Consider the following 22219-nt stretch of genomic DNA (forward strand, 5'->3'; position numbering starts at 1 on the left):
TGCTTCTCTCCTCTGCGGACGAGCGTCCGCCGGTCACCCCTCAATTCCGCTTTGAGACTTTCTGGCTCTCCCAGGCCGGGTTTATCGACACCGTTAGCGCTTGGTGGATCGAGGCTCACGCCCATCCCCATGCCCCCTTCGGCCATTGACTCGTGGCACTTCTGTGCGAAACGCGGTCGGCAGTTCATGAAGGGATGGGGTGCGAATTTGGGTCGAGACTTACGGGAGCGCAAGAAGCCGTTGTTATCCACGATTTCAGGCCCTCGACTTGCGTGCTGACATGGTGGGTCTTTCTCCGGACGAGTGGCTCTCCCTCTATGACCTTGAAGACCAGCTCTCCGTGATCTACACCGATGAGGAGGCTTATTGGCGCCTCCGTGGGGCCCAGAAGTGGGTCTTGAAAGGCGAGGCGAATATGGCATACTTCGAGGCCATAGCCAACAGCCACCGTAGACGCAACACCATCCCTCTCTTGTGGGATGGTGAGACTCTCCTACAAGACCCCCGTGACATCCGGTCCCACATCGACGGTTTCTATAGGTCCTTATTCTCTGCCGCCCCTAGAAGCGGCATCTCTCTCGCCCCCGATTGTTGGTCTGAGTCCCAGTTGGTGTCCGTCTCGAAGAACGCTGCCCTTACGACTCCCTTCTCCGAGCAAGAGGTCTGGGAGGCCATCAAGGGCATGAACCCTTCCTCGGCGCCGGGACCGGATGGCCTCCCGGTTAAATTTTTCCAGACCTTCTGGAACGTGATTAAACCGGAGGTCATGGCCATCTTCGACGAGTTCTACGTTGGATCCATTGATCTCGGGCGTCTCAATTACGGGATCATCTCTCTCATCCCCAAGGTCCTTGGGGCGTCCGACATTCGCCAGTTTCGCCCAATCACGGTTATTAATGTGATTTCCCGGATCCTAGCCAAAGGGTACGCCAATAGGGTGACCCTGCTGGCCGACCGTGTGACTCATCCCAACCAGTCGGCCTTCATTAAGGGCCGCTACATCCTGGATGGGGTCCTTGTCCTTCATGAAGTCCTTCATGAGGTTCGCGTCAAACGCCTCAAGGCGGTTTTCCTGAAGATTGACTTCCACAAGGCCTACGATACGGTTAGCTGGCCCTTCCTCCGGGAGGTCCTTCTTCGGAAGGGCTTCAACGACCAGTGGATCACTAGAGTCATGCAGATGGTCTCTTGCGGTCGCACGACCGTGAATATCAACGGTGAGATTGGCCCTTTCTTCCCCACCCTTTGCGGGGTTCGGCAAGGCGACCCCTTCTCCCCGTTCTTGTTCAACATGGTCGTGGACGCGCTTGCCTCCATTCTGGATAAGGCGAAAGCCGCTGGCCATATTCATGGGATCACTCCCCACCTTGCCGGTGGCTCCGGGATCTCCATCCTCCAGTATGATGACGACACTATCATCATGGTCGAAGGCTCGGAGACGAACATCTCCAACCTCAAGTTCCTCCTCCTTTGCTTCCAACAGATGTCGGGCCTCAAGATCAACTTCGACAAGAGTGATGTTATGGTGATGGGTTATTCCCCCTCGGAGTCTCTGGCCATCGCTAACAGACTTAATTGCCACATGGGCTCCTTCCCCACGACCTACCTGGGAACGCCCATTAGTGACTCCCGGCTCACCGTCGCGGACCTGCGCCCCTCCGTGGCCAAGCTCCAAAATCGTGTCGAGCCCTGGCAGGGGAGGTGGCTGTCCAAGGCGACCCGGACTATTCTCATCAACTCCTCCCTCTCCAGCCTCCTCTTGTTCCTCATGAGCTTCTACAGTCTCCACGAGACCCTTCACCAGGAGATCGCCAAGGTCCAGTCCCGCTTTTACTGGGCAGGCGACCATGATAAGCAGAAATACCATATGGTCAGCTGGCCTGACATCTGCAAGCCCAGGGAGCAAGGGGGCTTGGCATCATGTGCTCTAAGCGGATGAATATCGCCCTTCTCTCCCGCTAGGTTTGGCCTATCTCGCAAGGTCATGGTGGCATTTGGCTTGACATCATCCGGAACAAATACTTGTGCGGCCAGCCCCTCGCCTTCTGCCAGAAGTCTGGCGGATCTCAGTTCTGGCAGTCGATTGTTCAGCTCCTCTCGGTCCTACGTATCGGGACCTCCATCTCGGTGGGATCCAGAGTATCGACGCTGTTCTGGTTTGATCGCTGGGCCGGGGAAACTCCCTTTGCGGTTCGCTTTCCCGACCTCTCTTCTATCTCCGTCGATCCCGTGATTTCTGTTGATAGGGCCCTTCTTGACTTAGGGCGCCTTGATTTCCGGCGGCCTTTCGGCCCCTTGGAATCCGCCGCCTGGCGTGAGTTGCTTGACTGTGTCGCTCTCCACGAGCCTATGGTGGATTGTGGCCCTGACCTGGTGCGCTGGCGCCTTGAGCCTTCGGGTCAATTCTCCACCAAGTCGCTATACCTGGCCATCGCCCCTTCCTCCGCCCCCTCCCCCTTTCGATGGTGTGGTCCATCCGCCTGCCCCTGAAAATCCGCATCTTCATGTGGCAATGGATTCGCGGTCGGGTCCCGTCCGGGGTGGAGGTGCGCAAGCGAAATGGCCCGGGTACTGGCATCTGCCCGCTCTGTGGGGTTCCCGAAGACTCGAACCACATTTTCTTCTCCTGTGTTTCCGCCTAGTCCCTCTGGAGGTGCTTTCGCGAAGTGGTCGGTGGAGATTGGAGTCAAACCAACTTCCCGGACTTATTTGCCGAACTCCAGATGTCCGCCGTGACTTCTCGCCACATTAGGTGGCTTGAGATTGGGGTCCTCGCTTGGACCCTCTGGACTGTCCGCAATAAGCTAGTGATTCAGCGCACTCCTCTTCGTCGGCCTACTGACGCTCTCTTCAAACTCTCGGATTTCTTGCAGCTTTGGCGGCCGCTTAGCCGCCCCCTGGACCGCGACGCCATCTCAGCCTTCATCGCCGACCTTCGATCAATGGCCGTCCGCCTGTCGCCGCCGCCCCCGCCGCCTCCGCCGGAGCCAGACTAGGCGATGTCTTCGTCCGGCGTGTTCTATCTTTTTCTTTTCTTTTCTAGGCTTGTTGAGTTGTGCCCTCAGCAGAACCTATGTACTTTATTGTGAGACTTGGGTGTGTGTGTGTGGACTTGGATTCTGTATGTGGGCTCTCTGGCGGTTTGCTTTATTTATAAAGCGGGGCGAAAGTCTTTTTCCGTAATGCTTGGAGACAACTTTGAAGCGAGCTCTTGACTGAGGTCACACCATTCGACATCAGCCTCGTGTATAGGAGATGCATGAGGTTCATGGTTCTTATCTTCAGTGTCCTCACTTGAGCCGTTTTGACTTGAGCTACCTATAATGGAATCTGCGTTGGAGGTACCTATAATGGACGAGAGGCTGAACTGAAACACACTGACTTCATATATGTACACTTCAGCGCGAATTGATTAACAGACCTATGTTAGTATAACCATTAGGAAAGAGTGGTTGTGCTTAGCTCACCTTCTGAACTGAAGCTGAATGGTGCAGGCTCCAAACAGTCCCTGCAGCAGAAAGTAGTAAATTTTATCAAATGCAAATAGTTTTTTTTTTTGCAGGATGTATTTGGTTGCAGTCCCAACTAACTAGCACAACCAGGTTGCAGTCCCAAATAGTTTCTAATTGGTTTGCAGCCAGTCCAAAGAACAATCAAATCAGACTGGGCAGGAATTTTTTTCTTGTACAGCCAGCTTTGGATGTGAACCAAACACACTCATAGACTTCATTATGCGTACTGTATTTTCATCGGTACGATTAAAGGATCGAAGTATAGATGACATACCGTATCCCAGCATTGGACAAACATTTTTATAGATTTGATTCGTTGGCACAAATGGCGTTATCCCTTCTTTCGGACAGAGGTTCATCCCAACAATACTCCCATCAACTCCAACAAGAGGCCCACCGCTTCCAACCTAGCTAGCACAAAAAATAGCCTATGATGTTTGCCTCAAAAGGGAGGGTTAGAAAACACAGTTTTGCTAGAACTCATCTAGATAAGATATAATTTGGTCTCATTCACCTTTCATAGCCATTGGATATGATGCTATAAGATGCGTGTGTGCTGACGTGGGTTGTATCTTTTCTTGTTTTCAAAGTGAATGAGATCAAATTATATCTCATCTAGCATGGTACGAGACGAGCGGGACGATGCTCAAAGCCAGTTTCGAAGCGAATTCCTCACTGAGCCCGCCTTTGAGCAGATCTTTTAACGCCTCGTTCCGATGCGAGTCTCCTAGTTGACAGAAGCATTGTATATTTATAGGACCAAAATCAACTAGGATAGTGAGTACAGATTCATAACTGGAAAGGGCATGCAGATGGAGGAGGGTCGGCCGGAGTTGAGAGAGCGATGGGCATCATCGTTCCAGAGGGGACGGAGTTGCGTTTTTTTTTTTTGAGAAAAATAAAATAGGGCAGAGTTTCGTGAGGGCCAACCTGGGCCGTGGCCCGCCCAAGCAAGCCTCTTGGAGCAGAAGAATAATCTGTTCATAGGCCCAAGCCCATGCCTGTCACAGCGTTCGACGAGATAGCAGCCCAGCGCCCAGCGCCCAGGAGCTCACAACCCTCTCGCAGCACTCAGCACACCGCAGCCGCCGGCCGGCCGCCGCCCCACGGGTGACCGTCAGCCGCCGCCACCGCCCACCGACAACCGTCCACCGGCGCACACCAGCCGCCGCCCACGGCCGCCCCTATCGATCTGTAGACCCGCTCGCCTCCGCGTCACCATACACGCGTTCCCCATCCCACCTCCCCCGCAAGCCAAGCCGCCGCCACCCTCCCCCGTCGTCCCGCCAAAACCCTAGCCAAAAATTCCCCATTCCCTCCACGAAAGATTCAAACCCCGCCCCCAATTTTCAATCCTCCTCCCGCCGGACCCGATCCCACTCCCACCAACCCTCCCGAGAAAACTACCCATTAAAATCCCTCCCGGATGCGCTCCATTTCTTCCGCCATGAGGTCGCTCCTCCTCTCCGCCCCCTCCTCCCCCGCCTTCCTGCCCCGCTCCACCGCCCTCCGCCCGCTCCTCTCGCTCCCTTTCCGGCCGGATCTTTCCCGCCCCAGGCCCCTCGGCCCTCCGGCCAGGTCGCTCTCTAAGAAGGCGGCGATGACGGCGGCGGCGGCGGCGGCCAAGGCCCGGATAGACGGCCGTGGTTCGGCGATGGAGGCCCGGGAAGCGCAGTCCGGCGAGATTCACGTCATCGTCGGCCCCATGTTCGCTGGCAAGACCACCGCGCTTCTCCGCCGCGTCCAGGCCGAGGCCGGCACCGGCAGGTACTCACCCCGTCCATTCTCTTTCTTGTTTACTGATTCATTTCGCTGACTGCCAGTGAACCCCAGTTCCTGTCAGACAGTCAGGGTTTCTGATAAGACCAAAGAAAAATCAACGCTCACAAGAGTAGGCATTAAGCCAAGTACAGTAGTATATAATACTAATGTGCTTCTTATATAAATCTAATTGTCAATATCTTGCATAGAAAACTGGTGGCCTGTCAGAGGTTCACTGGTCAGTGATGGAATAATTCATGATCTTGGCTAAGTATATAATAACTAATCTTCTTATATAACTCTAATTGTCAATACCTTGCATAGAAAACTGGTGGTCTGTCAGAGTTTCACTGGTCTGTGATGGCATAGTCAAGGATCTTAGCACACTCAAACTGATATTTAGTTTCTTTCTTAAAAAGGCTGCTATGTCTCGAGTGATTTTCTTAGTCAGCAAGAAGATTGTTATTGGAGAGATTTTGATGGAAAAATTGCTTCTTGTTCTTTCTGTCTCCTGAATTCGACGCTTTTTGACTTCACCATTTACTTCCATATGTGGGACAATTTGTCGTGGTAGAATTTTGACATCTTTGCTCCTTGCAATACAGGACTGTGGCACTCATAAAGTCTGACAAAGACAATCGATATGGATTGGATTCTGTTGTGACCCATGATGGCACAAAGATGGCATGCTGGGCTCTACCAGAGCTTTCAACTTTCCAAGATAAATTAGGGAGAGAGGCTTATGATAAGGTGTGTCAAACACTTTCACCCTTCAATTTGGTTAATCATGCTGTGCACTGTGAATTACTACTGCCTTGCAAATATTTTAGTTCTTTCAATGGATGCTTCAAACATCACTCTGCTATTGTTTGGTAGTCTTATTTCTCGCGCAATGTATTGTTACTCCATTTTATGCCGTATTGCTTCAGATTCTTTTTGCGAAAATGTGCACAAAAATTATACCTTGACAGTGCTTTCTCAACAAGGTAGAAAAGAGAGGGATCTAGACTGTTGCTATCTGTGCTTGTGCTAGCAGTGAATTCATAAAAGTAAATGTGTCATCCAGCATTATTTGAAAAGGAGATCTGTATGCCTATGCAAAATGCTATCATTTGGACCTGCACAGGTGGAAAAGTTTAATATTGGAGTGGTAGTTGAATGATCTTGGGCATGTTTGGTTGGATGCCACAATATTGCACAGTTAAGTTAGCCAGCTTTTACTTTGTTATGTTAATGTCTGGTTCTTCTCTGAACTTGTCATGTTTCACCTCGTTTGACCTATAACCCACATTTCAAGGTCATGTTATTTGGTCACACTGAGGAAGGTGAATCCACCCAGTCTGTGGCTACAAAAAATTGTTTTTGCTCTTGGCCTGAAATAGCAGTAATGCTCCTGTTTTCCATTTAGCTGAGGTTTGTGAAAGAAGTGAACATTGAGTAATTGTGGCAAGGTAGTTGACTGGAAAACTTACTGCCTCCAATCAAAATATGTTATGGTTGACTTTTCATGGTTGCTGGTAGCCATTTGTTTTTCAATAATATATTTGCAAGCCTGTATAAATTGCCAAATGTACTTGTGTTTATTTGAACAGTCTATGCCTGAGAATCAAACAACAAAAACTTTGACTAAAAGCATCCCATGTTGAAAATTGACGAGCTTGTAATCAGAGGACCTTGTTTTGTCACATGATAGCAGGAGGCAGTTTGTCATGCTTAGAGTTCATCTACTCACCTGATTTAGTAAATTGTCAATGATATGGGTTGACACTAGCTAATCTGTTATTCAGCCATTCTTAAAGAATACTCCCTCCGTCCCAAAATAAGAGTCTCAAAATGTACTAAATTTAGTACAAAGTTGAGACACTTATTTTGGGACGGAGGGAGTACCTGTCTGTGCGAACTTTCTTTTATCTGGTTATCATCACAACTTATCGTACAGTTGCTATGTGAGATGGTACCACCTCCTATCTGTACCGTTGCTATGGGAAATGGCCTGGAAGCTTTAGCCAGCCAATGCTGGTTGAGATAAGAGCTGTTGGTTTTTTCATGTCATTGTGTAGCATGGTGGTATTGAAGCTGTTGGTTTTGGTTGTCTGTAAGAATCTCATCAAAATTTGCTGCTACAGGTAGATGTCATAGGTATCGATGAAGCCCAGTTCTTCGATGATCTTCATGATTTTTGCAGCAAAGCTGCTGATCATGATGGAAAAATCATTGTGGTTGCAGGGCTAGATGGTGATTACAAAAGGTACTTGCTGAATGATTTATCTTGTAACTTGTTTAGTTTCCCTATGACTTGGCCATTTGCTGAATCTAAGGCTGTTATATAGATAAAATCATCCAAATGGTCCAAATTTCATTCAGAAGGTATTGCAATTCTTTTTTTTTATCATGCCTACTGTTTGATGATCGAGTTGTTCCACAGGAACAAGTTTGGCTCAGTGCTGGACATCATTCCCCTGGCCAACTCGGTCACCAAGCTGACAGCACGGTGTGAGTTGTGCGATCGCCGGGCGTCCTTCACACTGAGGAAGACACAGGAAACCAGGACCGAACTCATTGGTGGAGCCGATGTGTATATGCCTGTGTGCAGGCAGCACTACCTGGACGGGCAGATTGTCATCGAGGCCACAAGGATTGTCATGGATATTGAAAGATCCACGGAAGTAGCTCGCTGCTAGTTAGGGGTGTGTGCCTTGCCCAGAATATCCCTCTCTTCAGTGCGTTATTCATCCAACAGCGTGTTGAGATGTGCTACCAGTGTGTACCTGTTATTGATCATCTGTGGCAGCATGCCAGCCTGAGTTTCAGATTATGAGGCAATGCCATATTACCATAGGAGAACATAATTAAGTTGCAATTCGAGCAGATTGTAAATATTTACCAGTTGGGAATGTTGGTGCAAACAGCTCTTCTTTTAGAATACCCACCTGTTGTGACACAATGGGGCATAAGACAGATTCTGGCCGGGAAGCAGTGCGTGTAATATGCGTTTATTGGTTAAGAAACATTGATTGGCATGAAATTGTTAGTCCCTGTATGAGGTAGAATGAGAAACTGAAGAGGTAACAAATGGTTATGTATTTATTTGTGAGCATGACCTATAGTACGTTGTAATTTGGATGCTCCAGTTTGGAAATATTGTGTGTGCAGAAACAATCTTTTGGTACACATTAAGTGTTAGTCAAAAAGACATGATCTGCACAGCTTAGGTTGATGCTTTTGGTTGAGCCCAGTTCTGCTCTCTTTGACAGGCCTTCATCTCCTTGATGGATGCGGGCGAGGTTGCGGGGCTAAGCAGCGCCCATTTGGCCATCCGTTTGGCCTGGGCCTGATGTGCAGAGAATCACTCGGCGCAGCGCCCGTAGTGCTCTCCATTTATCAAGAACTAAAACCACGGCAAGAGTTATGGAACGGAGGAAGTATGTTTTTGACATAGTTGTGTTTGCTTCTGAACGTCAAATTCTCACATGTGATGTTATCTGTTAAGCTGTTTTATGAAGGCACGCGAGTTGATGGGGGTCTGAGTGTCGGTAATACTTCATCTGGTGCACCAAAAACCTACTAGAACCAAAAACTGTGGTGCTAAAAGCCCTGTCAGTAAAAATAAAAAACCTTGCCCAGTGGCATGGTTTGGTTTGTCTGGAGCATAGTTGTTTGTCTGGTTTGTCTGGAAGCAAGAAATCCATTTTGTTTCTGGCATAAGTGGTCCTAATGTTCAACTACTCTGATCAAAGCCCCAGCGTTGGCTTTGTGCAGGTTTCTTGTCCGCTATTGTTTTTCTGTTAGAACTCAGGATAAATGTCGAAGAATGTATAATTTTTTTTTTCAATTTGTTTCCAGCTGATGATGTAAATGTCGAAGACGGAACAATGTAAACGTTTTACCAAATCAATCAATTTTGCAGTATTTGCACTTGTCACTGAATCAATGGTACGGCTATCTAGATCTACACATTGGAAAAATGATGTGTCGCCCAATGTATCGGGCTACCTAAAGAAAATCATCGGCTGCAATTTTTTTTAAAGAGTATCACCAACGACTGGTACGGTGGTACCAGACTATTAATATTATCGAACCAAAAAAGAAAAAGAAAAACGATTGCTAGCAGACGGTGGGCCGACTGGGTCAGGCTGTGAGTGGGCTTCGAATTCATTTTCCTGTGACCCGCCACGCTCCCACTCATTTCCTTCAAAACCGCCGCCGCCCACCTCTCTGATCTCAAAAAATGCCCCCTCTGATCGCGTGATCGCGTCGGCTCCGGCGGCGGCGGCCTAGCGCTGGGCGTCGACGCCAGCCTCCTCCTCCTCCTCGCGTGTTCTTCCATCCCCGCCGCAAACCGCCAGCCATGGCGGCGGAGGCAGGCGCTCCTGGTTATAAGTTAAGGAAGAGGAAAGCAACAGCACACGAGGTGCCCGGATCGGATGCAGAGGGAGGAGGCGCCGGCGTCGATCGCATCAGCGACCTCCCCGACGAGGTCCTCGGGGACATCGTCTCGCTCCTCCCCACCAAGGAAGGCGGCCGCACCCAGGTCCTCGCCTCCCGGTGGCGCCGCCTCTGGCGCACCGCCCCGCTCAACCTCGACCAGCGTTCCTTCTTACGCGACGAGGAGGGCCTCGATGTCATCATATCGCGCGTCCTCGCCGCCCACCAGGGCCCCGGCCGCCGCTTCTCCGCCCCCGTCTACCACCTCGCCGGCGACCGAGCGGATGCCTGGCTCCGGTCCCCCGCCCTCAACAGCCTCCAGGAGCTCGAGCTGTGCAGCTTCAGTCACAAGTTACCGCGTCCACCGGCAACGGTGCAGCTGCCGCCCTCGGCCGCCTTCCGCTTCTCTGACACGCTCTCTGTTGCCGTCATCGGAGATTGCCACCTTACCGGCGACATCATTCAATCGCTTCACTTCCCTAAGCTTCAGAAGCTCGCGCTTCAGAGGGTCAGCATATCTGAATCCTCGCTGCACGCCATGATTGCCGCTTGCCCTGCTCTGGAGTGCTTGCTTATTCAGAACAGTGGGGGCTTCAGTTGTGTCAGAATCAACTCCATTAGACTTAGAAGCATTGGTGTGAGCGGTCATAGCAATCGGACAGAGACCAAATTTAAGGAACTCATCATCGAGAATGCCCCTTGTCTCGAAAGCTTGCTCACACTTGGTTCATGCGAGTGCCGTCTTATATCGGTGATCTCCGCGCCTAAACTGGAGGTCATGGGCTGCCTTTCTACTCATTATGGTATTACAATCTCGTTTGACTCGGCACCGTTTGACTCGACGGTTATTCAGGTAGCTAGTGTGCTCTTCCTACTTGCTTTTAATGCATGTGCTGCTGGATTACATGTTATCTGCACTTATACATGGTCTAATGTCGTCTTTCATGCTCCATGAAGCGAATGAGGGTTGACCGTCTGACGACAGCGGTGCGCACTGTCAAGATTTTAGCTATTCTTATGCATTCTCTTAGTCTTGATGCTGTTCTTGGCTTGATGAGATGCTTTCCGTGCTTGGAAAAGTTGTACATTGAGGTGATACTTCTTCTGTGATGATGGTTCATAGTGTTGACTGCTCCCTTGATTCATTTACCGTTCTGAAATAATTGTTTTTTTTCTTTGTTCATTTTCAGTCAAGTGGACCAGGGATTAGCAACTTACGGCGTCGTAAACACCGGACTCTTATAAGATCACTTGACATCCCTCTGAAGACCATCGTATGGAATTATTATCGGGGAATTAAGTCACATGTTGACTTGGCCACATTTTTTGTACTAAACGCTCGCGTGCTAGAATTAATGACTTTTGAGGTTAATGTTGAAGATTTCAACGAGGAGTTTTTTGCACAACATCATAAGAAGCTTCAGGTGGATAGTAGGGCCTCAAGAGGTGCTCGGATTCGTTTTACTACCGATTGGTGCTATAATTACCATATGAAGCTTAGTGTCCATGATTTGGGTCGAGCTGACCCCTTTGAAAGGACACACCCTTTGCAAGGAGATACCACTTTTGAGCTTTGCTAACTGTTAGTTTCTTTAAGTTTGTATTATCTTGGAACCTTATTATCATAATGTTAGTTCTGTTGAAACCAATTTGTATTCAGCTCGTTTAAGTTCGTATTATCTTGGAACCTTACGGCAGTTAAGCATGCTATATATTTTCATGATGCTGGTCTTGCTGAAACCAGCTTGTTCTGTATTTGATGAGAAAGTACATACATTGTTTTGTGGCCCTTGAATGCCAAGTGTGATGTTATCCGTTAAACCGTTCTATCGGTTATGAAGCCGCACAAATTGATATGCTTCCGAGTGTCGGTATCACTTCATTCCGTGCATCCAACACCTTGTCAGAGCAAGCTATAACAATGGCATGTTTCGCGTGGGATGTGGTTTGCATCAACTATTTGCAGTTGGGCTGGGGCTTTATCTTGGAAGCCAGGAATGCATTTTGTTTCCTGATGCTGAACTGCTTTGTTTGATCAAGCCCCAACCTTGGCTGCTGCTGCTGCTCATTTCTCTGTGCAGGGTTCTTGCCTCTTTCGCTTGCTGTCGGAATGCCTGGACTGTACAATTTGTTTCTCGATTTTTGTTGTGTGACGACGTAAATGCCAGTGAATCAATTATTCGGCAATTGCACGCGTCGTGCGCTTGTTAGCGAATCGACGGTGCATGGCATGTCAGAGCACAGCTGATCGATGGTTTGTAGAACCGGTCAGGAGGTTTTGCTGATTCAGTACTGGAAACTCATGGATGCCATCCAAAGCATGCAACCAGTGCTTTACTGTGTACGTGGATATAATGAAGTAGTAGCACATTGTATGTTAGCCATGGTGCACAAATGGAACTGGGCGCCATATCAGTATGGCCAGTGATCCATAGAAATATGATGTGTTTTTTATGTGCTCAGCTAGCTGGACTAGCAGACGTCCGAAGAATGCCCGACACTATTTTTTCTTCTTCAAGATTGTACGTAACACTAATCTATCATTATTAAAAAGTTGCTCTCCACTACTCCCTATTCTCTCACGTCATCGAAACTCCACCCACCTCACACGTTTGGTTCCATTTTAGGCTTTGTTTGGAACAAAGGGAAGAAAAGCATATGATAGGGGGAAACCCCAGAAACTGGAAAGGAATAGAGGTACAAAACACAGGAAATAAAATAGTTGTGCTGCATACAGAATTGCCGTTTGGGACGGAGGAAATCAAATCATGTGGGTCCTATCTTGTATTTTTTTAAATGCTAGAAAGATGAGCACCAGCTGCAGTTCACGTGCATGTGGGTCCAAATTGTGCATGGTTCGCAGCAGCCTTTCCCCTGATTGCCTCGGGCCAACGCGAAAACAAGAGCTATGGGTGGATGTCTTCTTTCCCGTAAAAAACGCTCGAGATCAGAACTTTCCATCGGATTGGAACACAAGCCTATTCCTTCATACCGAACGGACAAAACGCAGCGATTCCACAGGAATGTGTTTCCTGTGGGTTTTCCTTTGCTTTTCCAACATACCGAACAGGGACTTACTTTGAGGGTTGTCCGTATCTTCCTCTATACTCTCACTAGTAGAAAACAGGACATTAGTCCTGGTTCGTAAGTGCCTTTACTCTCGGTTGTGCAACTGGCACTAAGCAATCGAGATTAAAGCCCATCCTTTTTAGTCACGGTTGTGTTACAGCCCGAGACTAAAGGGGCTCCGCGCGGCCGCTGCGCTGCGCTCAGGCAGGAGGACCTTTAGTCCCAATTGGTAACAATTTTTGTGGGTTTAGGGGGTTAGGGGTTTTGAAGGGAGGGGTTGAAGGGTTTAGGGGTTTCATTTTGTTAGGCGAGCTACTAATGGCAATGAATAAAACGTTCAACATCGGCATGAATATAGAGAAGTGACCTCTTTCTCGGTGTTTGGTCGAACAACAAGTTTTTGTATATATATTCGATGCTGCTTATATAGTACACGTTGATGCATATATACAATATAACGTCTCTTACGATCCCTAATATCTAATTACCAAAATCTAATTCCAATCCCCGATGGTATTCTGCGGTTTTAGCTATGACCACTTCAAGAAAGAATCCCGTCAATTTCTCTTGAATTGCTCGTATGCCCTTTGGTAGCAGTTTAGCCCGACACAATTGATGGTAATAAAATAAAATTGTGAGTATTGTTTTATTTAAAGCCATAAATTTTGAAAGGAGCGTCAAAATTAAGATCCGTTTTCATCGCTAGGTTTCTAGCGACGAGCTCTTCAAAACTAGATCCCATATTGATATATTTGACGAACTTTTTTTCTTGGACAATTTGGTGCCATGGAGAGGCAACTTTGTTACTACATTAAGCAACTTTTGGTTAGGCTGTGTACCACAGTCACATATCATCCCAGTGTTCTTTCGAGTTGCTTTCGACTAATCTTTTTTCTCGATACAACTTTGGTGCCTCGGAGAGGCACCTTTTGTGCCAAAGTAAGCAACATGTTGTGTGTCATGATCACCTATCATCGTAATGTTCTTTTGAGTTGGCTAAGATGAAAACCAAATTGCCGAACATCACTGATGACCCACAAGTATAGGGGATCAATCGTAGCCCTTTCGATAAGAGTGTCGAATACATCAGGAGGTTTCAAGCACTACTTTATTTTGGTGAACCCCTCTCAATGTCGTAGCTGGTTTAAAATTTTACATTCAGGTTTACTAGTTTGCTACGAGTCAATGTGGAGCTTCATAACCCTTCTAACCTACAAGTGGCCATGAGCCTAGGATGTGCATATGACCAACGAGCAACCATCATAGCTCTGACCTCCAATGAGAAGTCTTCCATGCCTACCAGACAACAATTATGTACTTCATGGAATGCTAAAGCTCCTACTGGAGAAGAACACACGGTCCGCCGATTGACAAGTGTGGAGATGGAAGAAATAAAGGGGGAAATGATTGTGTTTCAATAGCGATGAAAGTTTCTTCAGATGCCATTGATGCCAACGTCTTTTTTACCTTGAAGTAACTGATGACGATGATGAGAAATATCCTCCATGAACTATAGGTCGAGAATGAGTTGTATCTGCAAGGAGGGAGTACTGTTGTGGCATCTTAGAGTCCGATTGTCTATTAAGCTTAGTCTACCAGTATCCAGTGTGTTGTTGTTGTAAAAGAGCATGTTTGTGGGAAGGATCTGGCTATCTCCTAGATGAACCTAAGAGCATCTCCACTAGGCTCCCCAAGACGCCCCCCAAGCACTTTTTTTAGCGCCGGCTGCAAAAAATGGTCCCAGTCACGCCCCCACGACCTCGTTTTGCGCCAGATTCTAGCAAAAACAGCGCCGGCGACCGCATGCAAAACCCAGCCCCCAGGGAGGCACTTGGGACGCCCGACCCTACTTTATGCATGGTGAAACCCCACCAGCCAACCTCTCTCTTCCCTTTTCCTGCATGCAAAAGGAATCTGCCCCCCCTCTCTCTCCGCAAGCAGAGCTCCGCTCCAGCACGCCACCGAGCTCGCCGCCTCTTCGGCCCCCTCCCTGCCAGCCTCCATCGCGCCATCGCGCCACCGAGCTCGCCGCGCATGGCTGGGGTGGGGCTCGCGCTCGCGCGGTCAAAGCCTCCACTCGACCATCTCCTTCCTCCCCACCTTCTCTCTCCCCAGCACCACCTACGACACACACAGCCGGAGCGGGGCTCGCGCGATCGTGGCGGCGCACGCATGGCCGGGCGCGGGGCTCGAGCTCGCGCGGCCGGGGAGGGGCTCGCAGAGCGGAGCGGAGCGCGCATGCCCGGGGCAGGGAGGGGCTCGTCTTCTTTGCCTTGCAGTGGTCGTCTCCGCCGTCTCCGCGCATGGCCAGGACCAAGGCCGGCTCCAGTCCAGGGGGGCGCCGAGGCCGCCGTTGGGAAGCGTGGCCGGGTCCGCTCGCCGCCTCGTCCGGCTCCACCCGCGCGCGCCTCCAGCCCTTGCAGCAGCCGGGCGAGAGCCCAGCGACGCGGCCGGGCCATCCACGCGGAGACGGTGGCGGGGCACGGAGACGGTGGCGGGGCACGGAGACGGTGCCCACGCCCGGATCCGCCTCGAAGCCGCGCTCCCCACGCTCTCTGTCAAGGCCGAAGCTGCGCGGCCGGAGCGAGCTCGCATGGCCCGACGCAGAGAGCGCACGTGCCCGGCACGGAGCTCAAGCTCCCGCGGCCGTGGTGCAGCTCGCGCTCGCGCGGCTGGAGCGGACGCATGGCCGGCGCGGAGCGGAGAGCGCGCATGGCCGTGGCGGGGTTCGCGCTCGCGTGACTGTGGCGGAGCTCGCGCGGCAGGAGCAGAGAGCGCATGGCCGGGGCGGGGTCGCGCTCGCACGGCCAGGGCGGAGGGAGCTGGACGGAGGGCACGAGGACGGAGGGCTGGTGGTGCGCGGCGGACGGTGGCGGGCGTCCTCGATGGTGCTCGAGACGGTGTCGAGCTGCGGGGTGCCACCACGCGTTCTCGGAATGCATCTTGGGTGGGGCGACGGCTGGGAAATTTTGCTTCCCGAAGCCTAAAATTCCGCCGGCGCGACCCCAAGTGGCGAAAAAAAGACCTCCTGGGGGCGCCAACGAGTGGAGATGCTCTAACCTAGCTAGAAGTATTAAGGGTATAAGTGTCCTAGTAGAAGAGTCTGTTTGTGGGGTAGAGTCTAGTTGTCTCTTATATGGACCCAACATAGTCTAGAAGTATCCAGAGAATTACTATTTAGTTCAATGAACAGTAACCGACCTAAAGGGTCGATATAAGGATGTATACCCCTCGTATGCATCCTTATAGAAGGAAGCAAGCAATGAAATGGCTGGTCCCTACCTATGCTTCTCTTCTACCCCTTTAATTCTTCGACCTTTCGCCACTACCATTCTACTATACCTTGGGCGCCCACACGACGATGACCTCGCGTCCAGCCAGCTGCATCCCACCCTAGAACCTCCATACCTAATATCAGCTTTTTTTTCCGATAAAGGATGGATTCTATTAACTCAAAATGGAGCATCAAGAAGATACAAACACGATGAGCACACACCCGGCCTTTGCATAGCTAGGATGCACACAGCCAGCACCAACACACACACACACACAAAAACACGCCGACAAATAGCAAAGTCATACAAGACCAAAGCTATGCATATAGGCGAGAAAAAAAGAAAAAGAAAACTGTAAGTGCATCTAGTGCCCCTTAGTGATTTTGGTGTATTGAAGACTTATAGGTTAAGGGACTAATGCGTTTGTGAGTATACACAGGTCTATAAGTCTATGAGGAGTTTGATATTTACAGAGAAAGTCGGCCCCTAAAAATGAAGTTCTTCAACTGAAGACTTTCTGAAGACTTTGAAAGTGAAGAAATTGGTGTGACCTTGAAGACTTGGTATTCATTTGTGGAACATGAAGCGTGAAGACTTTTGTTTTCGTAGTTTCATTTTCTCTTTCTTGAGTCATAGGAAACACCATACTGTTAAAGGGGGTCGAGGAAATACTAAGGAAAAATTTCCATGTGATGCTCAACTCAAAATCCTATACCTACCAATCCCTTCGAGTGAAGCCTTTGGAAATCTCATACAGTTCAGTCACTTTCTTCAGTGACAGAGACGAAGTTCTTCTGGTCGCTGATGAATTTGTTCTGACTGAGGAGTTAGGAATTCGTCAGTGCGAATTACCTACACAGTGAGGAACATGATAGCCCTGAGGAATTTGAGAGTCAAATTTCCGACCGTTGCTGTGCTGCGCGCCAGCTGTCCCAAAATATCTTATCCACCTAACGGTCATATCATTGAGGGGCATTTATGTCTTATCATGTCGGGCTGCTCCCTAGGCTATAAATAGCCGCCCCCTACAACCACTAGCTAGTTGGCTGCTCCGAGAGAACTTGACACTTGTCATTTGAGAGCAACCCATCCTCCGAGGACTTTGAGCGAAAATCATCAAGTGAGGAAAACCCAAAACCAAACCCCTACAAACCCAAAGTGATTGAGCATCACTGAAGAAATTGATCCTGCGTGGATCCGACGCTTGTTACCTTTGAAGACTGTGCTTCTTCCAGACGGTTAGACGTCAAGGTCTAGAGCATCCAAGAGGAATTGTGGATCGCCGAGTGACCAAGTCTGTGAAGGTTTGGAAGTCGCCTGAAGACTTACCACGAGTGATTGGACGAGGTCTGTGTGACCTTAGTTCAAGGAGAATACGGTGAGGACTGGGTGTCCTGAGCTGCGTGCTCAGCGACTGGGTGTCCGGGACTGTGTGTCCTCGAGTTTAAATACTCAGCCGCTCCAACCAGACGTACAACTGAGACAACAGTTGGAACTGGTCTACCAAATCATTGTCTTCACCAACCTAACTGGTTCTATTTCCTCAACCCTTCCATTTCCTCATTACTGTGTTGAGTGTTTGTTCATATCTGTGTTTGAAGACTTTGACTGAAGACTTTCTCAATTTCCTCAGTTCAATTTCTTCAGTCTGTTTGTCTTCATCTTGTGTTATCCTGTGATTACGCTTTCTGTACTCTGTGCTAGTCTTCATTTCATCATGATGACCATGCTTGTATTCTGTTATGCTTACTTCTGAGTACTTATTCCGCTGCTAATAGTTCTTCGCTAAGGAATTTCCTCACCGGCAAATTCCTCAGTGAAGAATTCATAAAAATCGCCTATTCACCCCCCTCTAGTCGACATAACGCACTTTCAATTGGTATCAGAGCGAGGTACTCCCTTGTTCTGTGTGATTTTGGTTTAATCGCCTGGAGTTTTAGTTATGTCGACCACAGGTATGAAGAAAGTGACATGCCCTATATTTGACGGTCATGATTATCCCAAGTGGAAGGCCATGATGAGGAAGCGCCTCATGGCAATGAACAGCGAGCTGTGGACCGTCACTGAGATTGGTCTTACTGATCTATGCAAGATGGCGGACGCTGATGATATTCGCAAGTACACTCGACTTGACATCTTGGCGAAGGATATCATCTGTTCCTGCCTATCCAGAGATCAATTCAGGCTCATTATGCATCTTTGCAATGCAAAGCTTATCTGGGACCGAATCTCTGACGTCTATGAAGGTCATCGAACCCGTCATGATCCTTGGTTTGAGGACTTCAAGGAATCTCTCAAAACAATGACTTTCGAACCAGAATCATCATCTTCTGCATCATGTCTCATGACAAAGGGTGTCGAGGTAACCGAATGTTCCTCATCTGAATTTAGTGACTTTGAATCTGATGATGATATTGAACCTAGCTATACCAAACTTGTTTGCATTGCCACCAAACAACAACATGCCTTGGAAAAGGTTCAAAACATGCTAGATAAGAGTGATGATATGTTGGGTGAAGAAATGGATCGCACTAAAGCCCTGACTGAAAATCTTCAGAGACTTCAGTCTAGGTTTGATAACCTTCAAAGTCATCATAACACTCTCTTATCTGATCATGAGAAACTTTCTTATGAATTTCTTCAAAGAAAGCAAGATCTTGAGAAGCTAAGATTGAGTTATGAAGATCTTCAGAAGGAGCGCGGTTCATTACTAGCTCAACAAATCAGCGCTTCTCAGGAAGAATTTGTTCCTCCCTGCTTAAAGTGCATTGAACGTGAATCTGCTAATTCTTCACCTGAATGTTCAAATGCTTCAACTGTTACAAATTCTTCACCTGCCTGTGCTATCACTAATTCCTCATCTGAGGACATTGCTAGTATCACTGACGATGCAGGGCTGAAGGAATTATACACGACAGGCATGTACAAAAGCCTCAAAGGGCATCAGATTCTTTGTGATGTGCTCAAAAAGCAGATCCTCAACAGAAACCCTAGGAAAGAGGGTATTGCCTTTGAGAGGAAACTTAATGCTGATGGAACATATTGGAAGCCTGAGCAGTACCCCAAAACCTCATGGGTTGCTGCAAAAGGACCTCCAGTTGATCCATCTAACTTATCTGGCTTTACATGTGAATCTTCTCATTCTTCTGATGAGTCATTCGACTCCAACTATAAATTGTTCAAAAATCAGAATGGTGAAGTATTTGCTAGATATGTTGGGACTAACTGCAGGAACAGTTCCCCTATGAAGAAAATCTGGGTTCCCAAAAGTTATGTTGAAAGTCTTCAGGTGAATGTCCTCATGACACCACCTGTGAAGAACAGGAACCCCAGATCCAATTTTTCATGTGGACCTAATTCTTCACATGGATCAAATTCGTCAAATGGATCAAATTCCTCATATGATCATCATCGTGCTAACCCTTCTGTTTCGTAGGGTAGAGCTAAGGGCTATAAATATGCACATTATTCTTCAAATCATTATGTTCATAAGTCCTCGAAGAATTTCTCTGCTTATTCATATGCTTACACTAACCCCTCTTATGTGAAATGAAATGGATTGGCCTCTATGCCACCTTTCTCATATGGTGCTCGCAGAGTGATGAACTCTTTGCCACCCCTTCAGATGTGGGTGGTGAAGAAAAAGAACTAATCTCTTCTGTAGGGTCAGGTCTCCAGACATGCTTTAATGTCTGAAGAATTTGCTGGGGACCTGACAAACTTGCCTGAAAGGACGCAGGCTAATCATGATGAAATGAACTTTTATTTCACACGTCCTCATACTGCTATATCTGTTTACTGCTTGATGAAATTCATCTGATGAACTTGATATCATATTCTTCATTGATGAAGCATATGAGATTGTAAGTTACACTAATTCATCTGCAGGATGATCAACCCAAAACCACTGAATGGGTCCTCGATAGTGGATGTACAAATCACATGACTGGTGACAAGAATCTTTTGATGGATGCTCCCTTATCACCGTCACATCTGAAGCACATCATCTTTGCTGACAAAGGCAAAAGTCAGGTATTGGGTCTTGGTAAGGTTGCGATCTCTAAGGATAAACACATGGACAAAGTCATGCTTGTTGAGTCCTTAGGATACAACCTCATGTCAGTCTCAATGCTTTGTGATCTTGATATGGTTGTTGTCTTTGGCAAGTATCGCTGTGTTGTGATTATGGAAGCTGACAATTCCAAAGTCTTCGAAGGCTTTAGGAGAGGAGACTTGTATATTGTTGATTTCTCTACAGGACCACAACCAGCCGTGTGTCTACTTGCAAAAGCTTCAGAAGGCTGGATATGGCATCGACGACTTGGTCACGCATGCATGAGGAATTTGCACACGCTTGCGAAGAAGAAGCATGTCATTGGCATTGAGAATGTCAAATTCCTCAAGGATCACTTATGCGGAGTCTGTGAAGCTGGAAAAATGACCAAGGCCAAGCATCCAGCGAAGACTATCATGACCACTACTCGTCCATTCGAATTGCTTCACATGGACCTCTTCGGACCTAATCATTACTCAGCAGTCTCTAATGCTGCATCTCTATATGGTTTTGTCATTGTTGATGATTACTCTCAATATACATGGGTACACATTGTTACTTACAAACATGAAGTGCAGGAAGTCTTCAAACGTTTTTCCTCGAGGGCTTCAACCAACTTTGGTGTGAAGATCAAGCACATCAGAAGTGACAATGGAACTGAGTTCAAGAATTCCGGTCTTGATGACTATCTTGATGAACTTGGTATTACTCATGAGTTATCTGCTCCCTATACTCCTCAGCAAAATGGCGTCGTGGAGCGCAAGAACAGAACTCTTGTTGAGATGGCTCGCACTATGCTTGATGAATACAAAACGCCTCATCATTTTTGGATTGATGCAATTGATACTGCGTGCCACATCATCAACAGAGTATATCTTCACAAATTCTTCAAGAAGACGGCCTATGAACTCCTCACTGACAAGAAACCCAATGTAAGTTATTTCAAAGTCTTCGGTGCTAAATGTTGGATTAGGGATCCTCACCACAATTCTAAATTTGCACCGAAAGCACATGAAGGTTTTATGCTTGGTTACGGAAAGTACTCGCACACCTACAGAGTCTTCAACAACGTTCTTCACAAGGTTGTTGAAACTGTAGATGTGCGGTTCGATGAAACTAATGGCTCGCAAAGAGAGCACCTACCTTCTGTGTTAGATGAACCAACACCTGAGGATTCTATCAAGTTCAAGGCAACTGAGGATGTCATTCCTACTGAAGAATCTGCTGAAGAATTCATTCCAGTACGCGAAGAACGTCGAGCTGATGCACCTGAAGATAATGCTGAAGAAAATGGTGCTGAAGAAAATGCTGACCAAACTCCTCAGTGACAACCAGCTCATCCTCGCGTTGCAAAAGAAGTGCAAGTGGAGAAGATCATCGATGACATTAGAGCACCAGGTCCTCTCACACGCTCAAAAGCTTCACATTTATCTAAATTTTGTGGGCACTATGCTTTTGTCTCTATCACAGAGCCCACTAAGGTAGATGAAGCATTTTTGGAGCCGGAGTGGATTCAGGCTATGCAAGAAGAATTACATCAGTTCGAGCTCAACAATGTCTGGGAACTGGTCAAACGTCCAGATCCTTGCAAGCATAACATCATTGGCACAAACTGGATCTACCGCAACAAGCAAGATGAAAATGGCCTTGTGGTGAGGAATAAGGCACGACTGGTAGCTCAAGGCTACACACAGGTTGAAGGAATTGATTTCGATGAAACTTTTGCACCTGTTGCTAGACTTGAGGCTATTCGCATATTACTTGCTTACGCTAACCATCATGATATCATCTTATATCAAATGGATGTGAAAAGTGCATTCCTCAATGGTAAGCTTGAGGAAGAAGTATATGTTGCTCAACCCCCAGGTTTTGAAGATCCAAAGAATCCTGACAAAGTCTTCAGACTTAATAAGGCCCTCTATGGCCTCAAGCAAGCCCCTCGGGCGTGGTATGATACATTGAAGGAATTCTTCGTGAAGAATGGCTTCACACCTGGTTCACTCGACCCTACTCTCTTTACTAAATCTTATGATGGTGAACTGTTTGTGTGCCAAATATATGTTGATGATATTATCTTTGGCTGTACTGACCAATGTTATAGTGATGAATTTGCCTATATGATG

At 47.9% G+C, this 22219-nt stretch overlaps 2 protein-coding genes across 2 annotated transcripts; both read left to right on the forward strand.

Moving 5' to 3' along the window:
- Positions 1 to 4649: 4649 nt before the first annotated feature.
- Positions 4650 to 8360, forward strand: LOC119349386 (thymidine kinase-like). Its single transcript, XM_037617413.1, has 4 exons — positions 4650 to 5279; positions 5879 to 6023; positions 7400 to 7521; positions 7699 to 8360. Exons 1-4 carry the CDS (start codon positions 4939 to 4941, stop codon positions 7952 to 7954), a joined length of 864 nt encoding a protein of 287 aa, XP_037473310.1. The 5' UTR covers positions 4650 to 4938; the 3' UTR covers positions 7955 to 8360.
- Positions 8361 to 9621: 1261 nt separating this feature from the next.
- On the forward strand, positions 9622 to 11416 carry LOC119350791 (putative F-box/FBD/LRR-repeat protein At5g44950). Its single transcript, XM_037618451.1, has 3 exons — positions 9622 to 10551; positions 10656 to 10790; positions 10889 to 11416. The coding sequence occupies exons 1-3, from the start codon at positions 9622 to 9624 to the stop codon at positions 11276 to 11278; spliced, it is 1455 nt and encodes a 484-aa protein (XP_037474348.1). The 3' UTR covers positions 11279 to 11416.
- Positions 11417 to 22219: the final 10803 nt, after the last annotated feature.

Source organism: Triticum dicoccoides, chromosome 1B, assembly GCF_002162155.2.
Source record: "Triticum dicoccoides isolate Atlit2015 ecotype Zavitan chromosome 1B, WEW_v2.0, whole genome shotgun sequence".
NCBI lineage: Eukaryota > Viridiplantae > Streptophyta > Magnoliopsida > Poales > Poaceae > Triticum > Triticum dicoccoides.

Bases quoted from the DNA above. Each gene is read 5' to 3' on its own strand.
- LOC119349386 (XM_037617413.1), top strand. From the start codon at position 4,939: ATGCGCTCCATTTCTTCCGCCATGAGGTCGCTCCTCCTCTCCGCCCCC. The intron at 6,024-7,399 runs GTGTGTCAAACA...TTGCTGCTACAG, and splicing joins GGAGAGAGGCTTATGATAAG to GTAGATGTCATAGGTATCGA. The intron at 7,522-7,698 runs GTACTTGCTGAA...GTTGTTCCACAG, and splicing joins CTAGATGGTGATTACAAAAG to GAACAAGTTTGGCTCAGTGC.
- LOC119350791 (XM_037618451.1), top strand. From the start codon at position 9,622: ATGGCGGCGGAGGCAGGCGCTCCTGGTTATAAGTTAAGGAAGAGGAAA. The intron at 10,552-10,655 runs GTAGCTAGTGTG...TGCTCCATGAAG, and splicing joins TTGACTCGACGGTTATTCAG to CGAATGAGGGTTGACCGTCT. The intron at 10,791-10,888 runs GTGATACTTCTT...GTTCATTTTCAG, and splicing joins TGGAAAAGTTGTACATTGAG to TCAAGTGGACCAGGGATTAG.